General features: G+C 38.8%; 1 protein-coding gene across 1 annotated transcript in view; it reads right to left on the reverse strand.

Moving 5' to 3' along the window:
* Positions 1-17249, reverse strand: part of HHLA2 (HERV-H LTR-associating 2) — a 103936-nt gene that overhangs the window by 19523 nt on the left and 67164 nt on the right. Inside the window, exon 6 of the mRNA XM_033211363.1 lies at positions 771-854. Coding sequence (XP_033067254.1) covers positions 771-828 — 58 coding nt within the window. The 5' untranslated portion in view covers positions 829-854. The remainder of the gene's footprint in view (positions 1-770; positions 855-17249) is intronic.

Genomic DNA, 17249 nt, shown 5'->3' on the forward strand with positions numbered 1-17249 from the left:
ACTCAGACACTTCCTATAATTGAAGGCAGTAATCTAACTACTTTGATTTACAAAATATTTTAAGTAGATCTTGTGCCCTGTCTATGGATTCTAAGATATTAGCACTGGAAAGGTCCTGACTTTTTGGACAATGGAGTAACTCCTTTGGCTCATGGCCCAGGCCACCCAAGATGGAAGAACTGGGTGCCCAAGTGACTCTGTCACAGTCTTTATCCTCTGCCTTTCCCTCTGGGGCTCTTTCTACCCTACCATGTCCCGCCTCTCTTCCTCAGAGAGATTTAGTTTCTCTTCAGAGAGCTAGAGGGATGTGGCATTATGCCAAAAGAAAGACACGGAAAGATGGGCAAGGAAAAGAGTGATTGTCGATCTCCCTAATTGCTCTGCTAAACCCCACTAATGTTTCACTGGATAATTAAGAATGCCTGTCATAGGACCTAGCAAAGCTGATAATGCCTTCTGTCAAGTGGTAAGTACCAAGCTTACACTTAAAAAAAAAAAAAAATCAATCAATCAAACTTGTTTTTCCAGTGAACTTATTTCTGGTAGCAGATAACAGATTAGAAAGAGTCTTAATCAGAGTGGACAGAAAATATATATATAATTTTTAGTCTTCATGCAGACTTCTAGCCTGTTCCTTGCTTCTGATTAACTGATGATTTAGGAAAGTTCACAATGCTATGGCTATGGAGGAAATAGCCACCTTGCATTGTGTGCTCATGTTTCTATCTGATAGTGCAAATAACTAACACTCGTATTACAAAGGAAATTACCTTGAGATCCACTCAGAGATGATATGAGAATGAGGAAGAAAGACGTCTGTGCCTTCATGTCTCGTGCAGGACATATTAGTCATGCTGTCAAAGAGAAGTAAAGTGCACATGTTATGGATTTAAAATGCTAAAGGGAATTGGAAAAGAGTGGTATATTCACACGAATAATTCTTTTGTAGCCATTAAACATGATATTGTAAAGGATGGTTCAATGGCATGGAAGGAATTTCTTAATGGGTTATCGGAGAAAAATTAGATTACAATACAATTTCTAAATAGCATGGTTCCTTTTATAAAAGCATACACATTTCTGCTCATAGGATACTGACAAGATATATGACTAAATATATGAGGATGTTAACTATGAAGAGCAGGTTTCATATCTGAAGCAGTGACTGCTATTAACAGGTGCTGAAACATGGCTCTTGAATGAATAAAGATTTGGTATATATGCAACAGTGGTTCTCTGGATAATAGTTTGCTATTCTTAAGGCTTTCTACATGGACATATTGCTTTAATAATAGAAAATACTAAAATCAATTTAAATTCAATATTAAGTGCCAGTGGTATTAACTATGATGTTGTTTATAATCACAAATAAAGAACAACTAAAACCTGAAAATATATTTTTACATATCTGATACTAGTGCAAGTCATTAAATTCATGGTTTACAAAGAATGTTTCAAAAACTCAAAAAAGTGAGAAAATATAGATGGCAAAATGTGTACACACATTACAGTTTCAAGCAAGTACAATATAACTGATTTTCCCAGATGATAGGATTAAAGATAATTTTTACACTGTAAGAAATAGCTTGTTTAAAGAATAGCATACAATTGGTTTTAAAATCTTTAAAAGAAAATTTTAAAGGTATCATTTGGTGGCTGGGCATGGTGGTTCACACCTGTAATCCCAGCACTTTGGGAGGCCAAGGCAAGAGGATCGCTCAAGGTCAGGAGTTCAAGACCAGCCTGGCCAATATGGCGAAACCTTGTCTCTACTAAAAATACAAAACTTAGCCGGGTGTGGTGGCATGTGCCTGTAGTCCCAGTTACTCAAGAGGCTGACACAGGCAAATTGCTTGAACCAGGGAGGCAGAGGTTGCAGTGAGCTGAGACTGCACCACTGCACTCCAGCCTCGGCAAGACAGTGAGACTCTGTCTCAAAAAATAATAATAAAATAAATAAATAAAAAGATATCATTTAGGAGCTCTACTATTACAAGAATATGTTCTATATTTGTTGTGAGATAATGTGATTTAAGAATGACTTAAAACTATTTTAAGAAGTGAAATTAACCATGCAATATACCCATGTAATAAGCCTGCACATGTATCTCCTGAATTTAAAATAACAATTTTTTCTTAAAAAAAGTAAAATTAGATTCCTTAATCACATCTTATCAAAATAAAACCTGGTAGGTTAATAATTTAGAGTTTCATTTTTACATTTTAAAGACTATAAGAAAGTTATTGAAAACACAACCTTAGAAAGAAGACCTTTTAACATTAACTGTACATTTTCTACTACAGATATAGCTATATAAAAATGGAAAAAGCAACAAAATATAGAAATACTTTTGCAATATGACAAATTTATCACTCCATTTGTTTTTATTTCTCTTAGAGCAATAACTAAGATAGTTGGTAAAGTCAAAACTGCTCTAAAATAGTATTGGTTATCAAGATTAAGACCTTTATATTTCTTCCTATGGAAGTATTTGTATGTATAATATATAAAAGGATATCACAATGATTATCTCTGAATAGTAAGATCACAACTAATCGTTAAACTCATTTTTCTACTATGAAAATATGCAAATATGTAATAATACCGTTTGCCTCTATATGCCATTAAAAAAACCTTAAAATTTAATTACAGTCTCTTTCTAAGCAAAAATTAACTCAAATTCACCTTGTTTAATGTAACCCTGAAACATTCCATGTCCATTGTCCTACTAGAGGTTCATCTTCCCACTGCCTAGAATGACTCCAATATTTGCTACCTTCTCTTGAAATTGACATTCCCTTTTCTCACCTCCTTTCCAGCTGATGCTCTTACTTCATTAATTGCTGTGACTGATTATGGCTACTCTCTCATCCTCCTATCAGTAACTCAACCAACCCATTAACATCTAGGTGCACTCTTTTTGTCTCTCCTTCTGCTCTTATCCAAGGCCAAACCTTTCCCTGTACTCTGCATCTCACGCCTTTCTGCATTCAAGAAATTTGTCCCATAAAATGAGTTAGGGAGGATTCCCTCTTTTTCTGTTGTTTGGAATAGTTTCAGAAGGAATGGTACCAGCTCCTCTTTCTACCTCTGGTAGAATTTGGCTGTGAATCTGTCTGGTCCTGGACTTTTTTTGGTTGGTAGGCTATTAATTACTGCCTCAATTTCAGAACTTATTATTGGTCTATTCAGGGATTTGATTTCTTCCTGGCTTAGACCTGGAAGGGTATATGTATCCGGGAATTTATCTATTTCTTCTAGATTTTCTAGTTTATTTGTGTAGAGGTGTGTATAGTATTCTCTGATGGTAGTTTGTATTTCTGTGGGATCAGTGGTGATATCCCCTTTATCATTTTTTATTGTGTCTATTTGATTCTTCTCTCTTTTCTTCTTTATTAGTCTGGCTAGTGGTCTATTTTGTTGATTTTTTAAAAAAAAAAACAGCTCTTGGATTCATTGATTTTTTGAAGGGTTTTTCGTTCCTCTATCTCCTTCAGTTCTTCTCTGATCTTGGTTATTTCATGTCTTGTGCTAGCTTTTGAATTTGTTTGCTGTTGCTTCTCTAGTTCTTTTTAATTTTGACTTGGAACCAACCCAAATGTCCATCAATGATAGACTGGATAAAGAAAATGTGGCACATATACATATGGAATACTATGCAGCCATAGAAAAGGATGAGTTCATGTCCTTTACAGGGACATGGATGAAGCTGGAAACCATCATTCTCAGCAAACTATCACAAGATCAGAAAGCCAAACACTGCATGTTCTCAGTCATAAGTGGGAGTGGAACAATGAGAATACATGGACACAGGGAAGGGAATGTCATACACTGCGGCCTATCAGGGGGTAGGGGGCTAGGGGAGGGATAATGTTAGGATAAATACCTAATGTAGGTGACAGGTTGATGGGTGCAGCAAACCACCATACATAGGTATATATGGCACATATGTGTACATAGGTACATAGGGCACCTTTATACCTATGTAACAAAACTGTGTGTTCTGCACATGTAACCCAGAACTTAAAGTATAATTAAAAAAAAAAAAGGAAATTTGTCCCTGCAACCATATTTCCTTTCTACTACATCATCAGGATCTCTCTCTCTCTCCTGAATCAATTCTATAGGCATAAATGCTCCAATCACCCATCTTAGAAACATGAGAAAAAAACAAAATTCTCCCCTTACTCTTGATTATCTATTTCTCAGCTCCATTAATTTCTTGAAATAATTGTCTAAGTAGCTGTCTTCATTTCCCACTTTACAATTTCCTATCAACTCTCGGCTCTTTTCTGCATGTCATGTCATAAACTGCCCTTGTCAATATTACCAAGAACACCAAAAACAGTAATGTTATTTGTCCTCATCTAACTCAACCTCACAACAGCATTTAATGTAATTGACTGTTACCTTCCTTTGTTAAGAGTCTTCTCTTGGTTTCTGGAACATCATACTCTCCTATTTTTCCTTCCTCATTGCTGTTCCTTCTTAGTCCTTTACTGGTTCTCTTCTGCTTGCCCTATTTATGTGGAAATATGGAATATTACCAGGTTTTCTTTCTTTGTACACTCTCCTTAGGTGAGTTGGTCTCATGACTCTGAATATAATCTGTACATCAAGGATTCTCAAACTTATCTACTGGATCAAGGTCATACGTTCAACTATTCTTCTGAACCGTTCATTTAGATTCCCAAAGTTAACATGAACCATTTCAACCTCATTCCCTTTTCCATTGCTCTATGACCCACCCCAAACACAACAAAACAGCAAAAACTATCCTGTTCTTTCTCCAGTCTTCATCTCAACTAGTACCAAATTCTTCCAGTTGTTTGGGCCAGAAACTTAGAAATCAATCTTGACTCTTCCATTCTCTCATGCCCTGTATCTAGTCTATTAACCAATCTTTTTGTTGTTAATGAATTAGATAAACTCCATTATTTGTCTACTTCTCTCCAACTCTATTACAATCCTGCTCAAAAGCCACTATCCCTTCATCCCTGGATATCTATAAATAGGCATTTGACTGGTTACCCTTTTCCTACTGTTGTCTCCTTCCAATCCACTGTCAATACAGCAGTCAGGAGTCATATTTTTAACAAAGAAGTCATTCTGTAATATTCTCCTAATTAAATCCCCTCTAGTGGCTTACCACACCTAGAGTAAGATCCAAATTCTTAACCCTAGCATCCCAAGCCTTGAATACTCTGCTCCTGGTCCTGTCTGTCCCCCCATCCTTTCCCACAGCAGCCCACAAAATACATTCCTGGAGGCTTGTGAACACAAGTGCTCCAAGTCAAGGGTCAGCATGAGCATAAGCCAAAAATTGAGTCTCTGAGGACTATTTAATTCATGTTTTGAATAAAGTTAGAAATTACAGTAACCCATTTAACATCTAAGATAAAGTACTATGAATAAAAAAAATACCCAACCTCTTCTACACAAAGGCTTGATTTAGTGCTGTTGAAATAATTTCAGCGTTCAGCTAAGTGAGGCAGTTAATGAGTATTTGGCCCTATTTTTATGCCTAGGTTTTATTTTTAGACATTTATTTTTTCCCCAAAAGCAGCAGAAAGCTTCCACCTTAGATTATACTGAAGTTACCCAAGTTGCAATCAGCACCCTTACAAAAGGGCTCAAATGTGAGAAGCATCTTGTTCTGGTGCTTTTGGCTGGATTCCAGATGTGAGGGAGAAAGGCGGAGAGAGGCAGCCTCTGCAATAGAATATGGCAAAAAAGAAATCCATATGCTAAGACTAATCAGACAGAAGAGAAAATTGAGGCCATTTCTACAAGCATAAAACAGCGAAAACAGAACAACTCCCCCATACCCATCTTAATAGCTCCAGACTAAATTGACCACAGCCATCAGTACTAATTGTGACAATGATGATGCAAACATCACTTGTGGTTGGGACAGATTCTCTAGCCTGCACATTAGTAATGCTCAAAACCATTTCACAATGTATATGTACTTCACAACATCATGTTGTACACGATAAAAATATATAATGTTATCTGCCAATATTTTTTTTAAAAGACTAGCCCTGGCCTCATAATTGCTGGTCTCAATCTGACCAGAGCCATAGAACAAGTCAATTCTCTTTTCTGAAAAAGAAGAATGTTTTGCATCACTCTCATCATTATGCCAGTTCATGAATGTTCTGCATTCCTTCGAGGAAAAGCAGCTTCTAGGATGCTACATTCTCCTCTGCCTTGTTTTTACTTTCCGTGCTTCACCACAGTGCTCATGACACCGAGCTAGTTTGTAAAGACATCTTAACAAAGGCAAACTCTTTGTAGCATCCTGGGGATGCTCCTTAGCATCCATTTAGATTTTAATAGGACTGTTTAGACAGAAAAAGAACAAAAGCACAATTTCAGGATTACCCTCTCTTTACTCAAAATATCTCTCCTGATATTTTACAGTGAAATCCCACCATTTAGGGGACTTATACAGGTACTGAAACTTTGATCTCTAGGGGTGCTGTCTTTGCCTGTGGTTCTGTTTTGGTGGGGTTTTTGTTGTTGTTGTTGATTTTGGAAATCAGGCTAAGATTATGTGCTAACATGTTTTGGGGGAGGTGAGAAGGTGCAATTGCAGGGCAGGAAGAGTGAGAGAAAAGGGGAAGTGAAACAAGAACATGAAAAGCACATACTAGGTGGTGCTTGCTTTGCCAGCCACAGATTCAAAATGGAAAATAGAGCCGCTTGCTCAGTCATGAGGGACAATCTCTAGACACGCTCTACAGAAGCACAGCAGCTCAAAACAATCCATCAGAGGAAGAGAGCAAAAAGGAATTTATCTGTAAGTTGCCCCCACTGGTTAAAGTTTCCCCCATGGGCATTAACTCCTATCCTCTTCCTGGTTGTGGCTGTGGCCCCTTGGGACAACCACTACAAAAGCCAAATGCCATGCCTTACTCTATGGCATTTCAACTGTATGACGCTTTGTGTTTGAGTCTGGAAATAGAGGAAAGGTGAAACCACAGTCTGTGTGTTTCCCTGGGTCATGTCTGGACTCTGCAGCTGCTGCACTTCCCATGGTGGAAGGCATAATGGAAGACATGTTGAAGCTGGCTTTCCCAGAGGAGATGGGTCAGCTGGTGACATTTGGAAACTGGGCCTGGTCTCTTTCTGTCTAACCAGTTGAGGGCCCAAGAGACAGGAGAAACCCAGAAAATTTAGGGAGGCTCATAAATTGGGTCCAATAAAAGTAGCTATTTAAAAAATACCACACATTTACTATCTGATATTCTGTGAATTTGCAGTTAATCACCTACACAGATCCCCTTTTACTGCTTTTATCAATTTAGTTTTCATGCATGTGTTGCTTAGCTGCTGCTACCTGCTCACATAACTTCAACCTTCTTTGGAGGATTGTACTTGCACGATGGAAGCTGCAGTTCTCAGATGACGTTGCTTTGCAACTCCCTGCCCCAGTGGTGGCTTCAAGGCAAGAAACATCCTATAGCCCAGAGCTCCCTTGGGTTCAGGCTGAGCCTTCACCTGAAGCCACATTCTTTCTTAGTGTCTTTCTCTGTGTCATCCTGCTTCTCACTCTTCGTTACAGGTTTCATACAGTTAATGAGAACACTCCCTCTCTTGCCCTCAAATCCCCATCTCAGGAGGGGCTGGTTCCCTGAAAGGAGAGCCCAAGATGATGCACTTGTACAGGAATCCACATTACACAAGGGGGTCCAGGGAGCTACTCGTGCTTCCAGGGACCATTTTCCAGCTCAGCCTTCAATCACGAATTGTTTCTTCTTGTCAAAAGGGTAGATAATATAACCCTCCTAAATAGCTCTCTGTATCAGAAAGAATATAGCTTGACAGAGTGGAGTTTTGTTGTTGTTGTTTAGCAAGAATGCTGCAAAGCCAAGAAAACAGATAAAAGAAATTGCCAGGGTTAACACGGCAGACAGCAGGCATTTTGTCGAGTACATCAAGGTAGTGAGCAATTGAACAGAACTCCATTAAATAAAGTTGGTGCTGAACATGTGCACATGTAAGGCCAAGGACTTCTTGAAAATAGTCACCTTTTTCTCTGTAAAACATATTGCTAGATGCCCATGGCACACCAAGTGCTTCTGGAAAGCCAGTGTGCTCTTTCTGTGCACCTCCACCCCCTACAGTTCCGTGGGTTATCATCAAATAATTTAACAAAATGTTATGTTCATTGATTAAATGGGAGGACAAGACCAAACGTGATATATCTTCAATGACTAATTGAATAAGATGAATGCTTTGGAAAAGCTAAATAAAAGCAAGTCACAAAAAAGATGAAAAAAAATCAGTTATTGTATTAGGTGTGGGAGAGACAATGGCAAAAGATTCAAAGTCAATTGTAAGAGTAAGGAACTGGACTTTTTTGTACATATTTGAATGCAAAGGTTTCCGGCCATTTTTAGGAAACAAAAACTGGAAATATTGAATAATGCATTATTGATTTAGCTTGTTCTATGGATACAGAAAAAAATAATCAAACAGTGGCACCATACTCAGGCACCATACTCAGGACAAGGCTTTGACTCTATTTTCCCCAAAAGACTAGAAAATGAGTAGACTTTTATGTTTAGGTTTAAAAAATTCAAAATGTATAATCTGAATAACTTTTGCTTCGCTAGACTAACTAGTTTTTTAATTAGACACATCTGATTTTGTCAGATGTAAGGACTTCCACTGAAATAATGAAAGTTCTACAATGATACGGTGAACTCTCAACACAGATAATGTGAGACCAAATTTCTGTAACATTGAGGAGGATCAACAGTATGTGGGGTCAAAACATCTGGACTACACTGAATTAGAAGCTGGAAACTACTTTTCCAATGTCAATTTAAGTTTATCACCTATGCCTGATATCAGAATTCCATCCTGTGCTGGTTACAGCTGTTACATTTAAATACATCTATTGTGTGATAAGTGATACATCCAGCAATCATCATTCCCCAGTATGAGATTAATCATTCCCACTCAATCCCTTTGTCATCGTTTCAAATCTAGAAGTAAAGAATGCCTACTTGTATCTACATAGCAAGGTGCTGGGGCAGGTGACCTGTAACTGAATATCGGAATCAAGGAATTGGTGTGGAGAATAGGCAAACCCAATCTTTATAAGACTTACTCCTACCTGCATAGACTGCTTAGAGCTTTTATTAAGTGATACTTTATAATAGACTGCTTTCTATCAAGTACTTGTGCCTATGTACATCTGAATTAGTGGCTATCAGTCCATAGAATTTAAAGTGGTTGCTACCCTGACTAGCTGGTACACAAGAAAAGAAAATCCCCTGGCCTAGTTCTGTGTATGCAATTCAGTGAGTCATTTCCTAAGTACAGTGGTTATCATGTTGGCTTTGTACCAGTGAGTTTTGGTGCTCAGAGTCAATTCTTCCAAATAACTTTGGTTTGTAAAGCTTCATTGCTTCAGCAGCCTTGTCTTCTACTCACAATCCATACCTAAGTTAGAGCCAGGAAAGGTTCAAGTTCTGAGAAACAAGAGAAAATAAAATGCCCTCCAATTTATCTTGACCTCCTAGGAAACAGGGCTAGGTCATTCTTTGTATGGTACCCCACACTGTCATCCGGAAAGTTTTAACATCCTTCCTGCCATTAAAAATACATGATTTCAGCATCATCTATGGGTCACAAACTGTATAGGGATGAGTCAGTCCCTTATCTCAGAAAGCTCCATCTGGCACCAAAAGATAGGTGAATTACATGAACAAATAAATCATAATACAGAGATGCAGGCAGAAAGAAGGGCTCCCACCGGGTGCTGTGGAAGGACACAGCAAAGACGCTTGAGCTTGGAAGGGGCGGTATATTAAGGAAGACCTCTGAAAGCATTAGGTTTGAGGGACAAAGAGACACTGGCCTATAAGGAAGAGTAGAAAGTTATTCTGGACAAACAAGAGAACAAAGATGTAGCAGCAAGAGAGAACATAAATCCTATATGATGATAATAATGCCCAGCAGGCCACATGGAAAAGAAAATGCTGGAAAGGTGTCCCAGGAGTAGATTGTGATCATTATTTTAAGCTACACTAGAAAGCTAATGATGAAGTCAGGTTGTGTTTTAGAAAGATCACACCAGTGGGATTACAGTGGTTGAGTAAAAGGAGCCAGGCCGGGCGCAGTGGCTCACGCCTGTAATCCCAGCACTTTGGGAGGCAGAGGTGGGTGGATCATCTCAGGTTAGGAGCTCGAGGCCAGCCTGGCAAACATGGTGAAACCCTGTCTCTACTAAAAATACAAAAAATAAGCCAGACATTGTGGTGGGTGCCTGTAATCCCAGCTACTCAGGAGGCTGAGGCAGGAGAATCACTTGAACCTGGGAGTTGGAGGTTGCAGTAAGCTGAGAGTGTGCCATTGCACTCCAGTCTGGGTGACAAGAGTAAAGATCCATCTCAAAAAAAAAAAAAAGGAGCCAGCCGATAAGCATCAACTAGCTAAATCTAATAGAATACCATTAAAAGAAGACTTTAGTAGGAGATGATTAAATTTGGAAGGACACTGTGACAGACACCAGTACCATTTCTCTGCTTCCTTGCTAACGACTCCTCTGTCAAGCTGTGTTTCAGGGCGCGACTGCCTATATTGAAAAGAACTGACAAAGTATCCAGAAATGTAAATGAGATGAGCATGTCCGACTTGGGATGGAAGTGAGAGCCTCTAAATTGGATGCAAGAACAGAACATGATGGCAAACCCCTTCCCTCTACTTTCAGAGCATTGATTTGATGTCTGGAGCTAGAGCTGCCATCTTACAGTTGTGAGGAAACAAGTAGGAGGATTAAGAAGTCACAGTAACAAGGATGACAGAGCAGATGGATGGAAAGAAGCTGGGTCTGTGATGACACTGTTGAGTCTCTGCTCCTGTCTGTGCTGAGGGCTCTACCTCTAGTCTTCCTGTTAATTAAGTAATACATTTAAACTACTGTGAGTTGGATTTTCAAATGTCTCCAAACATTCCAAAGTAACACAAAATGAAGATAATTAATTAAGAAAACTAAGGGATGAAGAGCTACTGACACAAGAACTGGGCTCTGTTTTTTTGTTTGTTTAAATAAATACATCAACGAACACCAAATGTCTCCTTTCACAACAAAATGCTGAAAGAAGATGTGTTATATTTTAACAGAGTAATGTAAAATGTAAGAGACACACATTTACTTAGTAATGGTAGCAAAAACACTTTTAATCTTGAAGCTAAAACAAATGTTAGTTATGAGCCATTGGAAGTTTCTAGTAAGTTTAATGTGCCTTACGGTTTTTATAGGAGTTTTCTGACAGAAAAACCACATTAACTTAAACATTCCTATTTATTTTTAGTGTCAACATTAAAAAGAAAACACTGACTATTAACTGAAGCATTATCTTGCAAATGTGGGAATTTTCTTTTATACAAGAAAAGAGTTTGAGGCTGGGCATGGTGGCTTATCCCTGTAATCCCAGCAATTTGGGAGGCCGAGACGGGTGGATCACCTGAGGTCAGCAGTTGGAGACCAGCCTGGCCAACGTGGTGAAACCCCTTCTCTACTGAAAATACAAAAATTAGCCAGGCGTGGTGGTGAGCACCTGTGATCCCAGCTACTCAGGAGTCTGAGGCACAAGAATTGCTTGAACCTGGGAGGCGGAGGTTGCAGTGAGCCAAGATTGCACCACTGCACTCCAGCCTGGGCAACAGAACAAGATTCCATCTAAAAAGAAAAAAGAAAAAGGAAGGAAGGAAAGAGAGAAAGAAAGGAAAAAGAAAAGAGTTGGAAAAGAGTTTGGCTAGCTATTTTACTTTCCAGAACCCCTGTTTCTTTATTTCCTTCAAAGAAAAAAAAAAAAAAGAATAAATCCTTGTTTTCAAGAGACCTTTAAAAATAAGGCTATAAGGGAATAAAATAACTTGAGAGTAGATAGCTGGGACTTCAATATTTGTAGGAAAAGTGAATTTGACATCTTATGACATAACTATATGTATTTCAATGCCTTAACTTTATAAATTCAACACTAAAGGTAAGACTAAAGAAGGGACAATATAAAAGCTTTAATTTGGTATATAGACTTTCAAATGCAGAGAACTTGAGTTTGATGCATTTGAACAGATGGGTACGTTGGTCTGTTCATATAAATCAAGCTGCCCAGATATACCATGCAGGTCAACCTTTGTTCAGTTCTATTTGTTTCTATAACTAGAAATTCTCCAAAGAAGTTTTCTGAGTTTAGTAAAGACTGGCAAATTTAGGCAAGAGAGGGGCATGTGTAACCAATGCTGAGTGATTTAGAGGGTAAGAAGATTTCTTTAAGTGGGGCATCTTTACCCATGCCCCCATCTGCTCAGGCAGTGAGATCCAGGCCCAGCATGAGTCACTATAGAAAAATCTCCTTTGGCTTCCAATCCCTTACTGTCCAAAGATCAGCTACCACCTTCTTTGAGAAACAGAAATTCTGTCATCTACTCTCCTCCCTATTTAACCCATCTCTGGCAATTCCTCCCTGCCTCAATTTTCTCTCTTCCTCTCTTTCCCTAAACCTTAGCCCTCCTCCTAATCTGCCTGGCCCTTCACAGAGGGGCTCTTTCCCCAGGCTCCCACACACTGAGTAACACTCTTTGACCCTGATGTCCCCTCTAGTTACGATCCTAATTCCCATCTAACTTTACCTTGCAAGTCTTATTTGGGGCCACATCTGTTGCCACTCCTCACTCCATGCTCACTATTTAAAGTCCTTTGAACCAGATTTTTCTTTCTTACCAATTCTAAAGCTATTTTTGAAGGGCACCAAGTGACACAACTGACAAACCAAAGACATCCTTAAACCAAATGAGAGAGGTCCAGCCACTCCGCCCTGGCCAACAAATGGGGTGTTCTTTTGTACTTGTGGTAAGTTTGTCAGATCAGAGGAGCAGATCACATAAGTAAAAAAAGATGGAAGAAAGAATCAATGAACACTGTTTAATAGGAGATTTTGCCTGCTAGAAGAAAATCAATAATTTTCTTTTTTCTCCTGCATCTTATTAACCCTTTTGGTAGTATTAATGCTAACCTTTCAGTATTACTAAACATATACTAATATATGCATTACATATATATTATGTACTATATACTAATATAGCATATAGTAATACACCATAATTCTAGGCACAATCACATAAAATATTATGATTTCCATTTTATAGATGAAGACATTGAGGTTCAGAGAGGTTAAGTAACTTGCTTAAGCTTACAATTGACAAATGACAAAGTCAAGACTAAATTAAGTTGGGCTTATGACTCTGAGGCCTTCTATTAACTACTCTACTGTGAAATCTCACAGATCACATCAGTGATTCACCACCCCAAGGCGATTCCACTGAGAACCAACTATGGAGAACCCGACAGTTTATTTCAGTGTAGATTTAATCTTTTTGTGAATCTTGACCTTTTTGTGAGTCTTATCCCTGGTTCCAAAAAGTTACTTTCTCCCAGCCAGTGGTAGACAGTGATTGTAAAACTGTGTATGGTTTTATAGTCATAACTACTGTTAGACCTGTATCACATCAGAAGTTAGTGCAACAACTCCAAAATCGTCTGTCTGCTTTCAGTCGCTCAGCTTTCCTGTGGCAAACAGGCATTCCATTAATTATTAATAGTAGCCTCTTTTACTTTCAAAAGTGTCCCCGTTTGAATGATAAATTATATGATCAAGCTACTTATGTACCATTGCCATCTTAGTCTCCTGAAAACATTGATTTGAATATGTAATCCATCTGCCCAAAAGGCAAGAGCTCTTGCTAAGTGTGTAGAGGACATTTAGGCATGCCCAGAAATCCTGCCTCCAGGACAACTCTCCCTCCCTGTTTTATCTCATTCTGGAGGGACTATTAGCCACGTTGATCACAATGGTCTGCTCTACCACTCCATCTAAGGATAGGCTAAATAATCCAGGTGTGAATAATCATGGCAACCTGTCCAAGGTGGGAGGGGGACATGTGATCCAAGAAGGGCCAGAGTACTACTGCAAATTAAACAAGGGCTCTTTCTGCTAAGCTTGTAGACAGAAAGCATATATTTGGAACTGCTGGCAGCAATAATTCCTGCCACACAAAGAGAACTTCAACAAAAAGAAACCAATCAATGATGAGAAGTGAACAGGAAGGCTGAGGGTGAGTGCTTGAAGGTGAGCAGTCAAGTGCACCAGAGCACACATGAGTGCCCCCAACAAGCATGTCCTCATGACTTGGTTCCCATGCTTCTTACTTCAATTCTATAAACTACCCCAGTAACCTTTCCTTCTATGTAATGCTAATAAAATCCCTCTGCTTAAGCGCATTGGAAATTTGTTTCTATAACTTGCACATAAAAGTATACTGACACCTCATATCCCCTAAAATTTCACCTTCAATAATGTTCAGACATATGAAATATTTTACAGTCCCAATGTCCAAACTGGCAGAATGTCATATACATATATATATTTGATATATAGATATCAAATCTAGATATCTATGATATAGAGATATATATTTCTATATATAGACAGATATTTCTACATATATACATATGTGTATGTGTGTGTTTGTACATACACTTATATACATGTTATATTCAGTTCTGAGAAACATACCTGGAGACAGTGGCTTATATTATTGGTGAGGCCATACACTGATAATTAAGTCCCTGGAAAGCAACTTGGTGATATTTTTCAAATGCCTTTAAAATTGCAACACCTTTTGTATCATTTAAGGTGAGTTTAGTGACAAGCAACAAACAGGTTTAGGACATAAGCAAGAAGGAAATTAGAAGGACACTGGTAACTCCAGAACTCAAGGAAGAACAATCAAGCACCAAAAAGAGCAAAGGCCCAGACAATTCCAAGAAAGTCAACACAAGAACCCTGGACACTTCCTGGGTTCTGTCAGTGACTCAGTTCCAATCAAATTCCACCTGGATGGGTCTCTGTTCCACCTTCTAAAGTTTCTAGGGTGGGTGAACTTTGGTTACGTACTTCCACTCTTGGGAAAGTTGGTCGCGACTAGGACATCCAGCGATTAAGTGAGGATATCAAGATATAAGCTGCTCAGTTAACTCATTGGTATATTTCTATTCATTCAACTTTGACTGTACAAACATGCAGATTCCACATAGACAAAGATACCTCCACCTAACACCACCTAAATCTCTATGAACAATAGCAAGCTCGCTCATCTTCACAGTGGCAAGTGACCAAAGTTACCCACAGCTGCTGCATCTGGGAGTTACAATATACTTCACAAGGCCACTGCTCATTAAGAGCAGTGTTTCTCAAACTATCTATAGCAAAGCAGCAGTAAACTTTTGTTTCTAATCTGTCATGGACAAATTCATTGGGAAAATGCAATAAAAATGAATTGCTAGAAAAATGAAATTAAAGAACATCAAATGAAAGCCTCAATTTTTATTATTACATACAATAGCCATAGAAATTTTAATGCCACCTTGACAGCATAATTTTAAATACTCTAGTTCTGCACTTCTCTCATCATGAACCAGTAATAAACAGTTCACCCACCAGCATCAGTCTGCAGACCCCTCACTTTGAATAGTACTACTCTTGGTAATGCCATTTCCCCTCAAATCCGCTTCAACCTCTGGTCCAAAAGGCATACTTTACCATCACAAGCACACTGTGTAAAATATGGAGAGAAAACATTTTGCACTAAGTCATGACACATCAAACAAGGAAACAGATCTTTCTGCCATTTACCCCCATGCCAGAACCAGTATTAGGTATTCTCTTTGCTGTTACCCATAATGTAATCTCCTTACCTTTGGCCAGCCCCTCAGCTTTTTTTTTTTTTAATGGAATAACCTGAACCTTGGCTCTTGAGTTGTTGCAGTTCCTAGCGGTCTTGTTCATAGAAGGGCAATCATCTTTGATTAATCTTTCCCACTGAGCACATGAGGAAAAGTAAGGATCCACAGAGTTCCTTTCACATTCCTCCTAGATCTATTTGTACAGCAGTATTTCATCTTCCCTTACTAGGCAAGGTCAGTCACCTTAGCTAACACAGTATCCCACTTTCTGCAATTTGTTGTCCCCTAGCAGGAAGAGCCCAAATTACCAGTTTTAGCTTCCAATTTAGAAGAACTACAGTATATATTACATGATGAAAGCACTCCTTAAGTACTAACAAGAGATGAGTCACCCTAAGAGGGACAGCAAGTAAAAATTTTGGGAATAGATTAATTAGTTATCATTGTTAGATACATCAGTCCCTCCTCATTCCTTGGTTCCTAGATCCATGTCTTTTAATTGTGGGGAAAGTGTTTCTTATTTCAAACACTAGTTCAGAGCCTAACCAGTGTTCTACAAAGTAGCTATGTCATCAGATGGAAGAAGATCTCCTGTGAGATTGCCGCACTGTCTGTAGTGACCATTGCACCATCAGGCTTACTGCTTCACAAATAGGGAACATAAAACAGTGAATTACATTTTAATTAGTCCATTGCCTTCATTCTTTGTTTTTGATCAAATAACTCCTTTCATAGCCAATTTGGGTGGGATAACAAGATAGTGTATGAAACATTTGGAAAGTTTGCAATTGGTAGTACTGGCAGGGGCACAACAGGGAGGAAGTAGGAAAAGAAATGCTGTTCCCTTCCATAATGAGAGCAACTAGATATAATACAACAAGGAGTTCACTGTGTTTACTAGGTGTGATGCCATATCAGGGATGCGGGCTGGTCTCTAAGGTTGACAATGGATCACTCAGCTATCGTATTAGCATGGTCTGCTTTGATGAGGGAAAGGCTGTGTGGTAGAGTCTGTACAAAGGCCCTATCGCTACTTTTGTGGCTGCCTCAGTCATGTTCTATCTGGATGCTCATCAGAAAGACCGAAGCAGCAGCTCTCAATGGCATGAATAGGCATTCACACCATCAGGTCAGTTCCGCCTCCTTTTCATGCTTGCTCAACGCACTCCTTAACTGTCTCATGTTCTGGATCCATTCGAATGTTCCATGATCACATCCTTTTTCTGAATCCTATAGTCAGTCTTCTTCTATGTTCTTGACCAACATGCCCAAGAACTTGCTACAGAGCCTGACTTTAGGCCTCATCTTCATTCAGGTAAAGTTACAATGAGATGTATTACCCAATATTCTACCTAATGGGAGGCTTTCCCTTCTCCATTGTCTTTTAGGGTTAGCCCTGTCAGAGGCTCTAAAGCTGCAAAACCTACTTATAGTCAGTGGTAGTTGTTATCCTGAAAAGTCATCCTTTGTACTCAGTAGCTT

Source organism: Trachypithecus francoisi, unplaced genomic scaffold (genome assembly GCF_009764315.1).
Source record: "Trachypithecus francoisi isolate TF-2019V2 unplaced genomic scaffold, Tfra_2.0 Lachesis_group0, whole genome shotgun sequence".
In the NCBI taxonomy this organism is placed as follows: domain Eukaryota; kingdom Metazoa; phylum Chordata; class Mammalia; order Primates; family Cercopithecidae; genus Trachypithecus; species Trachypithecus francoisi.